Source organism: Liolophura sinensis, chromosome 1, assembly GCF_032854445.1.
Source record: "Liolophura sinensis isolate JHLJ2023 chromosome 1, CUHK_Ljap_v2, whole genome shotgun sequence".
Taxonomy (NCBI): Eukaryota; Metazoa; Mollusca; class Polyplacophora; order Chitonida; family Chitonidae; genus Liolophura; species Liolophura sinensis.
In genome coordinates, this window is record NC_088295.1 from 21713345 (window position 1) to 21727783 (window position 14439).

Genomic DNA, 14439 nt, shown 5'->3' on the forward strand with positions numbered 1-14439 from the left:
TCAGCGATGGCTTGAATTGGATATAAGCGTTATCGTGAGATTCAATTTGCCGGAGTTCAAGTCCATTCGCCAAGACTTGCTTGTTTCGACAGTAGATCTGGACAAAGGGCTTCCTCATTGGTTATAAAAGTACAATTTATACCAGGGTTTTTGTGAAGCGCTTCATTCACACAGCCAGCGACGGTCCCTACTAACAATTTAATGGAAATACATTGCCAAAATGTTAACTTCTGAAGTATCAAATCTAGGGGAAAGGTCAGGTGCATATACATGTAGTTAAATCTGTACATCGCTATGTTGTTGTTTTTTTTTTCTCCTATAAACATTGAGGTTAAGGTGTAATTGAAATAGTTAAATAACTATTCTGTAACAGGTTACGGTCGATTGTATCAGTCTAGATAATGCAACCAGGCTATAAGAATAAATTCCTTTGAATAAGAGAACAGGTTATGTGGGCTTATCCTAATTCTTCAGCCTGGAGCGAAGTTGATCATGTGCACGGTCAGCTTGGTAATTGTCGCAGTCCCGGCTACATATTCAGGTTTGATGCCACCCTCGAATAAGGTCATGGTGGTAATTCTGAAAGCATCCTACACTGTCAGGTTGATAATTAGGTGATTATGCAACATTTTGTTGTGTTTGTAATCAGAGAAATGTACATGTTTTCTCTCTACAAAATACGTTAATATGCTACTTTCTGAGACTGGTAAACAGGCCCAAATACTATACATTATGGTGATTTCTGGCAACCATTGCACTAACACACAAATATCAGAAGGTGACCTTTACATTCATTTATTGAGTTCATTATATGTATTCCGTGGTAACATCGACAACGGCTGAGAGATTTCCAGGACTGCTAGATCCCAAGGCATCATCGTCACTGTATCTCTCCAAGTCTCTTAAGACAATTTCTGACATTCAACAGCGGTAGAGACAGAAGGTTCCTAAGAATTAGATTAAAATGTGTGGCCATGAGACAGTAAGGGCTGATTTAAAATGTAGCCATGGGACAATAAGAACTGGATCAAAATATGTGACCATGAGACGGTAAGACCTCGATTAAAATATGTGGCAACTGGACAGTAAGTGATGGGTCAACATTTGTGGTCATGAGACAGTTTTTATTTATTTATTTGATTTATTGGTGTCTTACGTCCTACTCACAACGGGAACCAACGTTATAATGGGAGGAAACTGGGTATAGCCCGATAAAACCTTTGACGATCCACAAGTTGCTGCAAGACCTTCCCAAGTAAGGCCGGAGAGGAACCCAGCATCTGCTGCACTTGAACTCACAGCGACTGCATTGGTGACAGGATCCTCGGTCATTGCGCTGTACTGGCAGGCTAAACACCTCGGCCACAGAGGATCCCAAACATATGAGACAGTAAGAGCTTGATTCAAATATGTGGCCATGAGACAGTAAAAGCTGGATCCAAATGTGTGACCAGGGGCGAGTAATTAAAGTGACAGACAGCACCTGGCTAATGTGCATGTCCACTGAAAGACTACCATTTAAAATATCTCAAAACGGCATTAAATCCTTTTTTTTTAGATTTTTTCAACCCAGTAGTGAAAAGTTTAGTGAAAGTTTAGTGAAACTTCGTCTTGTCACAGCTTCAGCGAGTCTCCATTATCGATCGTCGTCATATGGCCGAAAAATTGTTAAGTACGACGTTAATCCCCAAGCGCTCACTCACTCACTCCATTATGGACAGCAAGGTGGCGTCAGGATTACTCTAGCGCACTAACGTCGAGTGTATTTCCCGTATAATAGTCTAAGCAGTAGCTTATGACAACTTAAAATTGTGGACTTCGGCGATGAAACAATAAGTGATAAATAGCTTTCTAGGAAACTGGACACACTGGTAGGATATTTCTTCCACTGATTGATTGATTTATTTATTTATTTGATTGGTGTTTTACGCCGTACTCAAGAATATTTCACTTATATAACGACCGCCAGCATTGTGGTGGATGGAAACCAGGAAGAGCCCGGGGGAAACCCATGACCATCCGCAGGTTGCCGGAAGACCTTCCCACTTACGGCCGGAAAGGAAGCCAGCCTGAGCTAGACTTGAACTCACGGCGACCGCATTCCAATGATTAAACTGTTCATACAGTAGGCCCATTATATCATTTATTCAATTTACGAGTAGCCTGCAGAAGCACGGCCGGGGTATTCACGTCGTAGCCTCCGGAGGGGTACCGGTAATTCTCATCCCTATTAAATGTTTACAAAATTACAATAGGATTGTTGTACCACTGGATACATGCTCAGTTCTGAGCTAGTTATCGCGGACTGAAGTTTATAAAAGAAAACAGAAAGAAAGCAAAGGGCCAAATTTAAATTCTTCATTTCTGATAAATTCAGAGAGAAAAAACTACATCATAAAACTTAATTAAGTTTAAGCAGTCCATCTTCTCATTCCCATAAACCTTCTGCATCCCAAACGAACCCTGATATTTGTTATTTAGCAACTGCATGCTGACTAAACGCTAACACGAATGACAAAAATGTATTTGTACAATTTGCGTGCCTATGTCTGCTGGGGAGATGAATGTGAATTGGCCCGAGACGGTATGCTGCAGTCTGACATACTTTGTGATACCGTCGTTCAGTGTTACACGGCTTGTAAATCAACTGATTTTACGTCTGTGGTGGTCAGTGAATGATACAACAGGGTGTAATATGGCCCTTTGTCTACTCTTAAATAAATCATTGTAAACGATCTCAAAATGATGTCTCATGTAGTAGTTCTGTGTTATCATGTCACTTCCTGAAGTGAATGGGTAATGGGTACATAACATCTTAGGCCGCGCAGTTTAGTCGCTACGTGTTTGATTCGATAAAATTCTCAAAATCGCTGCCTTGATTCACACCAGTCATGTGTGCAGTATTATCATTTTGTTCTACGTGTTATTCGATGAAATCTCATTAAAATAATAACGTAGGACACTCTGTAGAAAGCTTTACTATCGTGCTTTCGATTGAAATACGTTTTAGCCAGGTGCTGTCTTATCCTTTAATAGTCGGAATCAAATCAGCTGCCATGAGACAGTAAGAGCTGGATTCAAAATGTTAGCAAGGAGGAAAAGCTGGATTCAGATATGTGACCACATTGTCCTTGTAGACTTTTACCACAACCAATCTCCTTACCTATCCAGCATTAGCCACTATTGTTTTCACAATTAACTCCTACCATGTAATAATTCATTTCATGAATATTAAAAAAAACAACATATCAGTCATACACATGAGATATTGCCATGTATATTTTATTAACTGCAATTTAAATCAATGTTATGTTGTGGGCTATACAATGAAAACATGCACATGATTTGGTTCTTCCATCCACCTTTCACACAAACAATTAAATTACTATGTGATATAACTAATTCAAGTATATATAATTATCTGTTATATGAGAAGCATATGTCATGTGACATTTGGTATGCTTCTCTTTCATGCTGGGAAAATGGTATATCATTAATAAAAAGCAATCTTGCACTAAAACAGGTAAAACATTGATAGGCAAAAAGTCGTCGACACCTATTAAACTGTTGGAGCTACTCCAGTCTGCAGTTCATCATCTCAGCTTCAAACGAGTGCATGAAGTATGTGGTTACATGGCTTGTTATCTTGAAGCATATTTCTCATTTCTGTGAACTATGTTTTACAGTAATGCTTGACCCAGAAAAGCCAAATGTGAAGTGTAGCAAGTCTGTATATACACTCATACACTCTGCTTCACAGTCTAGTTCAGCTTCAAGTACACATGCAAGCCTTGTATTGTACATGTATACACACCATATCACCATCAAATATCACGTGGTCTGTCTTCTTAGAAAGCAGCCTTCTGCATAAAATCTTCCAGTTTTTATCCTTTAAAGCCCCACTTTACAGCAGTATGTTAAAGCAGATCATCATCTTCAACAATTCAGTAAGAGAATTCAGCTAGTTTATTTACAGTATTTACAAGAGCTGTAGTGCTTCCTACCTGCTCCTCTTTGCTTATTGTGCCCCCTAAAGGACTCACCAGCATATCTTCTAAAGAGTAACCTCAACTACATTTGAGTAAACAGCCATAAATATCAGTTTAAAAATATCTTAACCTAAAAAATCTTTTCATTTAATATAATTCGATGATTAGAATGTTGTCAAATATTCTGCTAACTTCACAATTAGGCCAACTGCATTGCACATATACTTTGTAAATTTTCCACTAAACATTAATACATGTCATTTCAGTGCTTTAGTAGTATCCCCAGCCAGTGCTAGAAATCTGTCTGATTAATTTGCAAATTTTCCCTCACATACATACATATGCTCATACTGTGATCAGTATGCTATGTCTACGCTCAATATTACCTAAGAGACAGGAAATTTATAGCTGCAATACATTTTGTGTTCTAACCTGTGTGACACTACAAGCATTTAACAAATCACTTTAATACAAATAATAATTTAATCATACAAGATCATACACCTGTACACTGTACAGAAACAAAAATACAAAAAGAGAAGAAACACTTCAAGAAGGTTGAGTTAAGCTGAGCAATAGCAAAATATAATACATTTCTTTCCATTAGACAGATTCCAAAGAGCAAAAAAGAAAAGAACAATTTTGCTAATATGTTTAAATGCACCTGTTAAAAGAATAACAAAAAGTGTGCGTTAAAAACAAAGAGAACATGTTGTGCAGTGCACTTAAACAGGATTTAACTCCCATTGTAAACAATATATGATCTATTTTTACATTCTGCTCAAAAACCATAACAGCACTAGCCTCTGACAAGAAGATTAAAATCCAGTGATAATTTTGGGGCCACAAATTAAAGAGATACATGTACAAACTTGGACTTTGTAATAAATAAATACAAATACATTGCTGATACCAAATGATGAAACAAAAGGTGAAACCTTCCAGTCCACAAAATGGAATAACTTCTTTCTACACACAAGCAAATTTAAATAATACTTTTAAAATTAATCAGCATAGGTTCCCAGCCTGAATTTTAATGGTACACTGCAGAGGAGATTTTTGGTTTATCTGGAATATGTAATGCCTTATGACCAGGTACATGTTTGTATGAGCCTGCAGAAATGGAACCCACAGAAGTTCAAATCCTGGTGTCAAAACTTTGTTCACTATGCCATATATGGAAAAGGCAAGGTTTAAGTACATTGGTACTCTTAAGTACAGGGAATTTCTAAGATAATAAAAAATTTAATGTGTAGCAACTACATTCTTTACAATCATTTCAGTCAAGTTATTTGGTGGAGGTAAACAAATGACTGTTGACATTTCTGTGGATGAAGGGTTTTACAGAGCCCAGCAGATCAAAACTGATAATGGCAATGAATGACGCTAGAGAGTTGAATACAACAGTACACACTAGCATGAATTATTGAGAGAGCTGCCTGGGACTCTCTGCAAGGCAGAATATTAAATAATTCATATACACTGTTCTGTGCATTGATACTCTCCAGAGAGAGGCATATTGACAATTGTACAGTTACTATCAAACACACTCCTGTCTCCTGTCTGCTGCATGAGCTCACCCAGAAGGCATCCACTCCACTACCCTCCTTGTTGCATTGTACTGTTTTATATCACCATGGGGACTCATTAATAAGTGTTCAAACAAGTCTGTACACCAGTCAGCATAAAACAACAAGATCCAAAACCTGATACATACAGCTGAATGAACTAGTTCATTAAAAACTATCTGAGACAATAGCCCATTCAATGTTAAATGCTGAAATTGTTTCACTGTACTGAACAACAAACATATATGGGCTCACTTAAGAACCCATACCAGTTTGACAACTTTGGAAACTAAAAAGTGAAAAATGGTAAACAGTTCACCTTACCTGAAACAATGTGTATCTCTGACCAAATAAGAACATGTAAATAAAAGTATTTGAGAATAAGGGAGATAACCCTGCATGTCTTGATATCACCTTTGCACAAGGATCTTTCTGTACATGGACCACTTGTGTGACAAAACCTGGGGATTTTGAAACTATACTTCAATATGAAATACATTTAACGATGTTGATTACACTTCCTGAAATGGATTACAAAAGTCGAGAAGTTAACAGTGTTTTCTTTGAAGATTAAGGTTAAACAGCATAGAAGTATTCATCCACAGATATGTTTACCACCATAAAAACTGAAGTTCTAATCTGACAAAGTTGGATAACCTGCATGTTGATAATGAAGATCAGCACTAGTACAGCCCAGATCTGTTAACAACTCATCACAGACTAAGAACTATGGACTGGTTGTTATTCCCTGGAATGCTCCTCCTCGACACTTAACATACTTTCAGCACTATACACCAATGCACCAAAAACAGCTATAAGCAGTTATCTATTTATGATCAATCCAGAAAAGTTTCAAAAAAATTCCAAGCTGTTTTACCCACGTGATCAATTGTGTGAATAGATGAACAACTGCTTAACCCAGCTGCTCCAACCGAGCCTGCTGTGCTCAGTCTTACTTGGCTGATGTACCTTGAAATGTCACCCAATGAAATCCTTAGAATCATGGTGTTTTCTGATGCCAGCAAGTTACATATGAAAGTACAAGACTGGCAACCGGCAGGAAGGGGAGACAATTACTTCACGGTTCAATTTTCAGAAATCCACATGTAATGTGGAGGGTGTCCTGGATCAGTGGTACATTTATACAGGATGTTGATGGACAAAGACGAACACACTGTTGGAAGCTGTTGTTCTGGACATAGTCGTCGTATGGTCATGTGTTCAGGTGATGTGAATTGCACATTACATGCAGGTAAGCTCTGACCACCATGACTGGCACTGTGCTCCAATCATCACTTGTTCCTCACGTGCTGTAGATAAATGCTGAAGTCATAAGACAAATCACGTAGTGTTTCAGATGTTCTTCTCACCAGTTCTGGTTTTATAGTCAAATCCCTGACACTCCACCTGACCACAAGCAACACAGAACCTGTCAAGCTAGTTATAGTCTTCTGATGCATGATGACACAGAAGGTATATTTTTGAAGCAATACTGGTTCAGTTATGTCCCTTATAAACATTCAAACCATCCAAGTGCTAGATGAACTGTTGCCCGACAACAGGATCATTTGAAACCTGTGTGGCATTTCTGAAGCGAGCTAGCTGTTGTCCATGGTCAGACTCAGGTGTTGGCGTAAGACAATTTAAGTGACACTCAGGTAATCATCCATTCCATAGATATCATACAAGCTGAACTGCTGAACAGATAGCAGAGTTTCCAATTCATCAATTAACATCAATTTCAAACTATATTTTTTCCACACAAATTTTCAGAAATTAACATAAAGCATGACTTTGGCAGACTACACCTTTAAACACAGATCCTACTGGCACATTACCCTGTATCGCACATTTTTTCATATTGTCGGCATGAAGAATACAGCCTTAGAAAGACTACTTTCCAGTCCAAACTTGTTTGATGGAGCTTTCCAAAGGCACACTAGGTGTGGTTTTCATTCTAGTCCAGTACAATTAATGTAATGTGCTGATATAAATGCAAAGAACTGCCTAACCAAATGTCATGACCATACATTCTATAAATGGTGGGAACAATGGGTTTATACCGAGGACAGATACAGTACAATTTATCACCAACAAAAATGCTTGTGTCACATTCAAAACTTTCCTCTGATATGTGTAGCACAACAAGTGTATCTGAACAAGCCAGTCAGTGAACTAGAGCACACGTCATGGTTAACATGTGACCAATCACTGAGACTGTAACACTGAACGCAACAAGCGGGGATGACAGGCTCCTGCTTCATTGTCTGTATCACTGACTGCCTGATTACACAGTTCTCAAATGATCTATGACTGGCCAGTTTATATCACAAGGCACAGCATAGGGCCCCTGATGAACACGGCTGTTAGACTGATTCTCCAGCACCATGCTCCTTGTTGATCGGTTGCAGTTCATATGGCATAGGTCCAGAATTGCTGGCATTCTGCAGGAGAAAAATAAAAAATTCTATGTGAAGTTCTAGTCACATATTTAGACATTCCTCTATCAAGTAAGACATAAGCTGCCATAGCAAAACATGGTGGGATAAAACCAAAAATCTTTAATAAAAATCTTGAAAATGCATCATTCAAGAAAAGCAGACATTTCACTTAGTCTGTAGATATAAAAGAAACTGTACTGGGCCCAACAGAAAGCATTACTTCCTATAAGGAACCTAACAAACGATTGAGTGATGAGTGGAGAATGTAGACAAAACAATGATTAGTAATGTCTTACAATTGCTAGACTGAGGCCTGTGTCCCAAGACTTACATTCGGATGTGAACCATTGGCCCCATTCTGTCTCTGCCTATGTGCCAGAGAGCTTTCCTTCTTCTTCACCCTTGGAAATAAAGAAACGAATTCATTGAGCTTTGGTCATAATTACATCTTTAGGCTACTCAGAAAATATGCCTGAAGAACTCTGGGGCGTAGACGAATAATATATAGAACTACATCATTCCAAGACTGCAGAGCTTTTAAAACAAAGACTGTTTTCATGAAAACCGTATCTTAACCTGGATACAAATTAGTTACCAAAGTAACCTGGAGACAGCCTGTCCCGTCTCAAAACACACTGCATATGTTTCAATTGGCTCACATATCACATATAAATTAAACAAACCAATTCACTTCTGTTCACTATGCATACAACAAAAACAAAACCAAGATATTGCTCAATAAACTGATTCTACTCCAATGAATTATCCCCTATTTCATTTAAACAATAACGATAAGCTGCACTCAAATGGTTGTGTTTGCTGTAATTTTACAACTGACATCTTGATGATTATCCTCATATTTCTGTCTAAATAAAATAAAATATCACTTTGTGTCTTGGTCATTACTTAATTCACTTGTGTCTCTCTGGGTTTGGGTTTTATGGGGTTTTTCTGCCTGACTAACGCAGGTAGGTAAAGTATTCATAATATTATATCTTTTACAATAATTTTAAGAAGAAAACACAGAGGATAGCCAAAGCTCTGGCCTAGCTTACCTGCGATACACATATGCTGAGAGGACGATGACCAGGACAATGATTACCGTGCCCACCACACCAGCCGCGATGTGAGCCGTCCGCAGTTTGTTAGGATCTATAACTGCTTTAAAAAGGTAAAATGTGAGGAAAGGAACAGAAAATGAAAATGAAATGAAGGATGAAAAACAACATGCAAAACACCTAAGGAAAGCAAGTCAAGGAGTAGTAATCATACATAAAAGAAAACACAAATGATGAAGAAAACAAATGAATCTTGGAAAGACAATGATTGCATGATTTCTGGAACATGACAAAATAGCAGACGGAATGAGCGATGATAATGAATTATGATAACATATGATCTCATCTAGACCTCAAATGTCATTTTCTTTATAACCAACAATCAGCCAGAGCAATATAAAAACAATTTAGCCAAAGTATTTTTAGTGTACAGTGAATTTTATTACAGATCATATGAAATGCTAATAAAGTACATTGTATATGTGCTTATATCAATAATACAATTCCCATCACTGATTCCTACTTCTCCGATACGTCTTCTCAAGGCACCTTATAAACACCAGACAGTTGGCTGGGGACAATGACAATGACTGCAATCAATACCCATCCACTAATAAGTGAAGAAAAGAGATGTGACTTACTTGGCTGGAAGAATTCAGGTGACAGCTCCTGGCAGCGGAACCCAGTTCTCTCCTGAGGACACCTGGAGGTAATATCACTCATTAACATAAATACTATATACAGTATTCTGTACTTGGAAAAATGACTCCGTATAAACTGTTCTGTCATCAGAACAGTTTAACATCATCAAAATCTAACATCATCAAAATCCACATCAATATTTTTAAATGGTAATTCACATTAACAAAACCCCCCATTTGTTGTGACATGAACTGAAACACTGATATTTCACTTATCCCGAACCTTTTCTACTACAGATATTCAACCAGTTGCCTAAATGGTTGCCCAGATTTGTTTTTGCTTTTATTTTTTCATCTAGTGTATTACAAACTCTATTATTTTAGATAAATTAATGAATTTTCAGAGGTAACAAGTGTTTTTAGTTAATTGTGAGTTTCATTTCTGTACACTAGGTAATCAGCAGTTAACTGTTAAGCACATACTGGCAGTTTCGATTCCTTTCCTTCTTGATGATGACAATGAAGCAGGACCCTCCGTGTAAGCATGATAACAGCCTCTCCTCAGTGGCGTTACACGGCAGCCTGTAACTGGACTGGGGTGTTGTGCCCTCGCTCGTATTGGTCGCAATCGTTGTTGGGGTGGGGGTTGGTCGCACAGGCCTCTTTCCACATGCATCTATCAAACAAAAATGCATGAAATTCTCTGACTGGGCAGATACACATATCTTCTGGAAATTAATGTTTCGTGAAAAAGCATACACCCCATTTAATACAATACCTAATTAATCATTCTATACATCAGTTTTATTTTTTCCTTCAATGGCATCTATATAATAATCTCATGGCAAGTCACTTAATTATTTCCCATAATTGGCTGGAACACAATGTAGTCTTTGGTTTGACAAAATCATGAGCTACTCATTAAACACACATTCTTACAACATGTAATATAAACATCTTCAATAGCCAGGCTACTCACAAAATCCATGGATGCAAACCAGCATGCACAGGCATCCAATCAAAACAAATGTACCATTAATCATCAATTTACTACAGTGGAATACAGAAATTTATGGGATATATGTGTGATCTGCATGGGCAACATGGGTAACATACCTGTTGTACTGGGCAGCATCAGTCCAATGATGAAAAGAAACAGAAATGGATATAGCATATTTTATTCCCAGTCGCTAGATCATGCAGGCCAGAGCATCAAGAACCCCTGAAAACACAAGACAAAGTCATGAATAATGAGACAGTCATCAAATTCCATTCATATAAGGCTGCTAAAAATATCAATACCATTAAAGAAAGATTTTAATCCCAAAGCTAGTAATGCACTCTGATTGGCAAATTTATAGCTCCAGGACAAGAGTATGACATGAAACATAATCACTACATTAATGGTTCCATAATAGAGAAAATCAGCATCATTACAGTTTTCAGAGACAATAATATCTTTCAACAGGATAACATTAAGTATTTGTAAATGGTCGAGGAGTTCTGTATTGTCAGTAAATCAATGGCATAGAGCAGAAACTATTTCCTTCATCACTCCCCAAAAGAAAAGACTTCAGCTCAATTCTACCATAAAAGAGACTACATTATTTTGTATACGGCCACAAGTCAGAAACCATGCATTTATGTTCTTAATACGGCTATACAACACACTGTGTACTTAATGCCCCAACCTAAGCAGAAATATCATATGTTCTAACCAATACCAGATTGGCATCAGCACAGGAAATCCCCCAATCTGTATCTAGCTGTAGTTGCCTGTCATTCATACATGTTCAGTGGCAAACTGTGCACCCTTTGAACAGGGAAGACACACCCTGCTGGACAAACCTTGACACAGGGAAATTAAGATGCCAGGAATTAATCTTAGCACTGGGTAAATAATTCATACATTCCCCTGTATGGTGTGGAGGTTTTATCATCTCAGATTCATGAAGACCTGGGTGAAGACACAAATTCCTTACACCCACTACTACAAGTACACTGGGACTGTGAGCAGGGACAAAGTGGTCCCATTAAACTCTGGTCCACTGCTGGAATCCAGCCATTGACCAATCACACAGCAGGAATCAATACTGGCCTACATCCTGGGAGTGGTCACTGGGTCATCCAGACCAGTCTGGACATGTTACAATGACCACAGCTTTCCCTTTGTAAGTTGCTTTTACACTTGGGCATAACCACTGGTTACTGCCATCTGCTCACAGTCTTATTCCAGACTCTTGCATCTGGACACAGCTCTTGGTTCATCCTATAAAAATAGCTCTGACACATTCACAATGACATACTCTCTACCAGAGGCTTGCATCAGAACCCAGCAATTACTCTTGCATGTTATGCCAAATGGCAATGCACAGTTTGTTCCAAGAAAGAAATGTTTACATCCAGCTGAAAATGTCCCATGTGCTAGCTATAAGTAAAAACAGAGAATAATTAAGGTTTCAAACACTGAAACGTTTACAGTAAAACCGGTAACAGTATCAGCACTTTCGATATGAAATCAACTAGCTGTCACAAAGAAATTCTTATCGCTACACTGAAAGATAATTTGCAAAGCAATTATGCTGTCCATTACACTTCATATACTAAAATGTATTTTCTTAATACTTATAACGCTATGTCCATAATTCAGGACACATGAGAATTTCAGCCTGTGAAATGGTTATAAAAAACCTATTTAATAACTGATGCTTAAATACCATGTGAACAGCACAATTCTACCTGACCAATATATACTGTATTGACTAGGGGCGCATCCCCCAGGCTGTTTGATGGAAACCACTGACATGTCACTTAGCAGGGCATTATTATCCAATCTCAGCTTGAAATAAATGACCTGTTTACCAGGTGTATAACACTATCAGTGTTAATCCAATCAATGCATCAAAGTGGATAACTTTTGGTGGCGTTCTGTATTGTAACAGGATCTTCTTGCACGATAAATTTTGGAAAAGATGTAGCACTTGTACTCAGGCTATGGTAATACCTGAACACCCACGCACTAGGCCAATTTTACACTGTCCAGTGATGGAACTGCGTCAGAGGTTAAGACAAATAGTAGTACAGTTCCATAGCTTCACATGCCTATCTTAACAGTGACACCCCTCACAGTGAACTGAGAGAGAGCAGCCTCTGGTACTAAGTGTATGCCCTCAGCGTCACCTGCAGACTGGGGGCACACTACAGTCCCTATGTTTTACCATTAAATATTCATACAGCCTCCCAGATGTCTTTTATGGATTCCCTGAGTCTGGGAGTGTTTTGTAAAGGACACCAGTTAGGGGTCTCTGGTATCTTAGTAGGGCACAAGAGGTAATGCATGGTAATTAGTAATCCTGTGTACTTCTATTTTTGAAGTACAGAAATAACAATTGTTCAAAGAAGGCTTTAGAAGAATATTGGGAATAGGGTGAGAGGAATAAATACTGAAAACCACGTCACAAACTACATCATTCTAATTATACAAACAATGCGATATTAACCCTTTTTAGAAACCAATAATGTGGTGACAATTATGCTCACTAACACACTTGTGATTCATGTCAACTAGGCAAGACCTTCTTGAATCCCATGGTTTTTATACATGCATGTATACATGTCAAAACATTCTTGTGGATTCTCAAAGGTCACATCAAATTTGTTTTATTTATTTAATAATTAAGTTTATAATGGTATTTATGGACTGTAGTCCACAAGAAAATTAACCCACTATGATGAACTGCCCAGTAATTATACCAATACACACTTGCTGCATTAAACAGTAGATCTGCCAGGCCACCACATGCTGTTAGTGCATGGTCAGCCTGACACCGCTTTCAGGACTGCTGCCTGAGTTTTCAAACCCTACCCTGGGGCCGTCATTTGACTATAAAAGCCAAGGTGACACTAATGATGATTATCTCACAGGTAACACTGATAAGGTATGTGGTCAAATGGGTCAGCTACAAAAGCACTTTAACATATAATGACACTGGTGAGTAAATCACGCTGCAAACAGGTGAGGAGGGTGTCTGGTCCTCCAGGTTTGTTACAGGCTTATTTGCCTTTTATACCTGTGTTATACCTTTCCCAACCTCATGGCTTTGATTTTTTACATATGAGAATAGCCAATTCACAGTTAAAAAATTTCAAATAAAGTCTCGATAACTATAATATGGCATGTCTGCATGATACATGTACATAACTCACCTGTGTGTATTTTTTTTTTATGAACATGCTGTAGTAGGTTTGGTGAAACTTCCTTATAGCAATGTCGATAGATTATCTCGTAGAAATATTTCTCCACCAGCCTACAATACTTTCTTTTTAAACATGCCACATAACATATATACCCAGCTCGCCTGCAGGGCCCAGGTATAGCTCAGCAAATTGTAACTGCCATATCACAGAGTGAATGAATGCTACCCTACAGCCGTTAAGCTGCTGGTGAATGACATATGGCTGTGACCCACAACGACATGGTTAGTCAGCCTGCCTGGCTCACACCTGGCCCAGGTATAAATGTTGTATTACCATCAGTCAGCTTGATAACCTGCTCTCCTCACAATGCCATGACAGCAGATTCTAGCTTTTCATTTTTAAAAGAAAAGGCAACACAGCAATGAAACATGCTATGACAATAAGCTGCCTCAGTCTTCTTTTTCATCTGAATTATTCATGTTGTAACACTACAAGAGACAGGTTCAATACTACAGAAAGTGTTGCAATTCTTGTATGCAAGTCAT

General features: G+C 38.2%; 1 protein-coding gene across 6 annotated transcripts in view; it reads right to left on the reverse strand.

The window, feature by feature from the left end:
• Positions 1-3314: 3314 nt before the first annotated feature.
• LOC135470537 (pro-neuregulin-1, membrane-bound isoform-like) overlaps positions 3315-14439 on the reverse strand; it is a 32316-nt gene continuing 21191 nt past the window's right edge. For 5 of the 6 annotated variants that reach the window (XM_064749579.1, XM_064749545.1, XM_064749570.1 and 2 more), the window contains 6 exons: positions 10814-10919; positions 10181-10373; positions 9698-9759; positions 9054-9159; positions 8330-8399; positions 3315-8001 (listed from right to left, as the gene is read on the reverse strand). In XM_064749579.1, coding sequence (XP_064605649.1) covers positions 7924-8001; positions 8330-8399; positions 9054-9159; positions 9698-9759; positions 10181-10373; positions 10814-10871 — 567 coding nt within the window. In that variant the 5' untranslated portion in view covers positions 10872-10919 and the 3' untranslated portion in view covers positions 3315-7923. The remainder of the gene's footprint in view (positions 8002-8329; positions 8400-9053; positions 9160-9697; positions 9760-10180; positions 10374-10813; positions 10920-14439) is intronic. The other variant, XM_064749586.1, reaches the window with a different exon arrangement.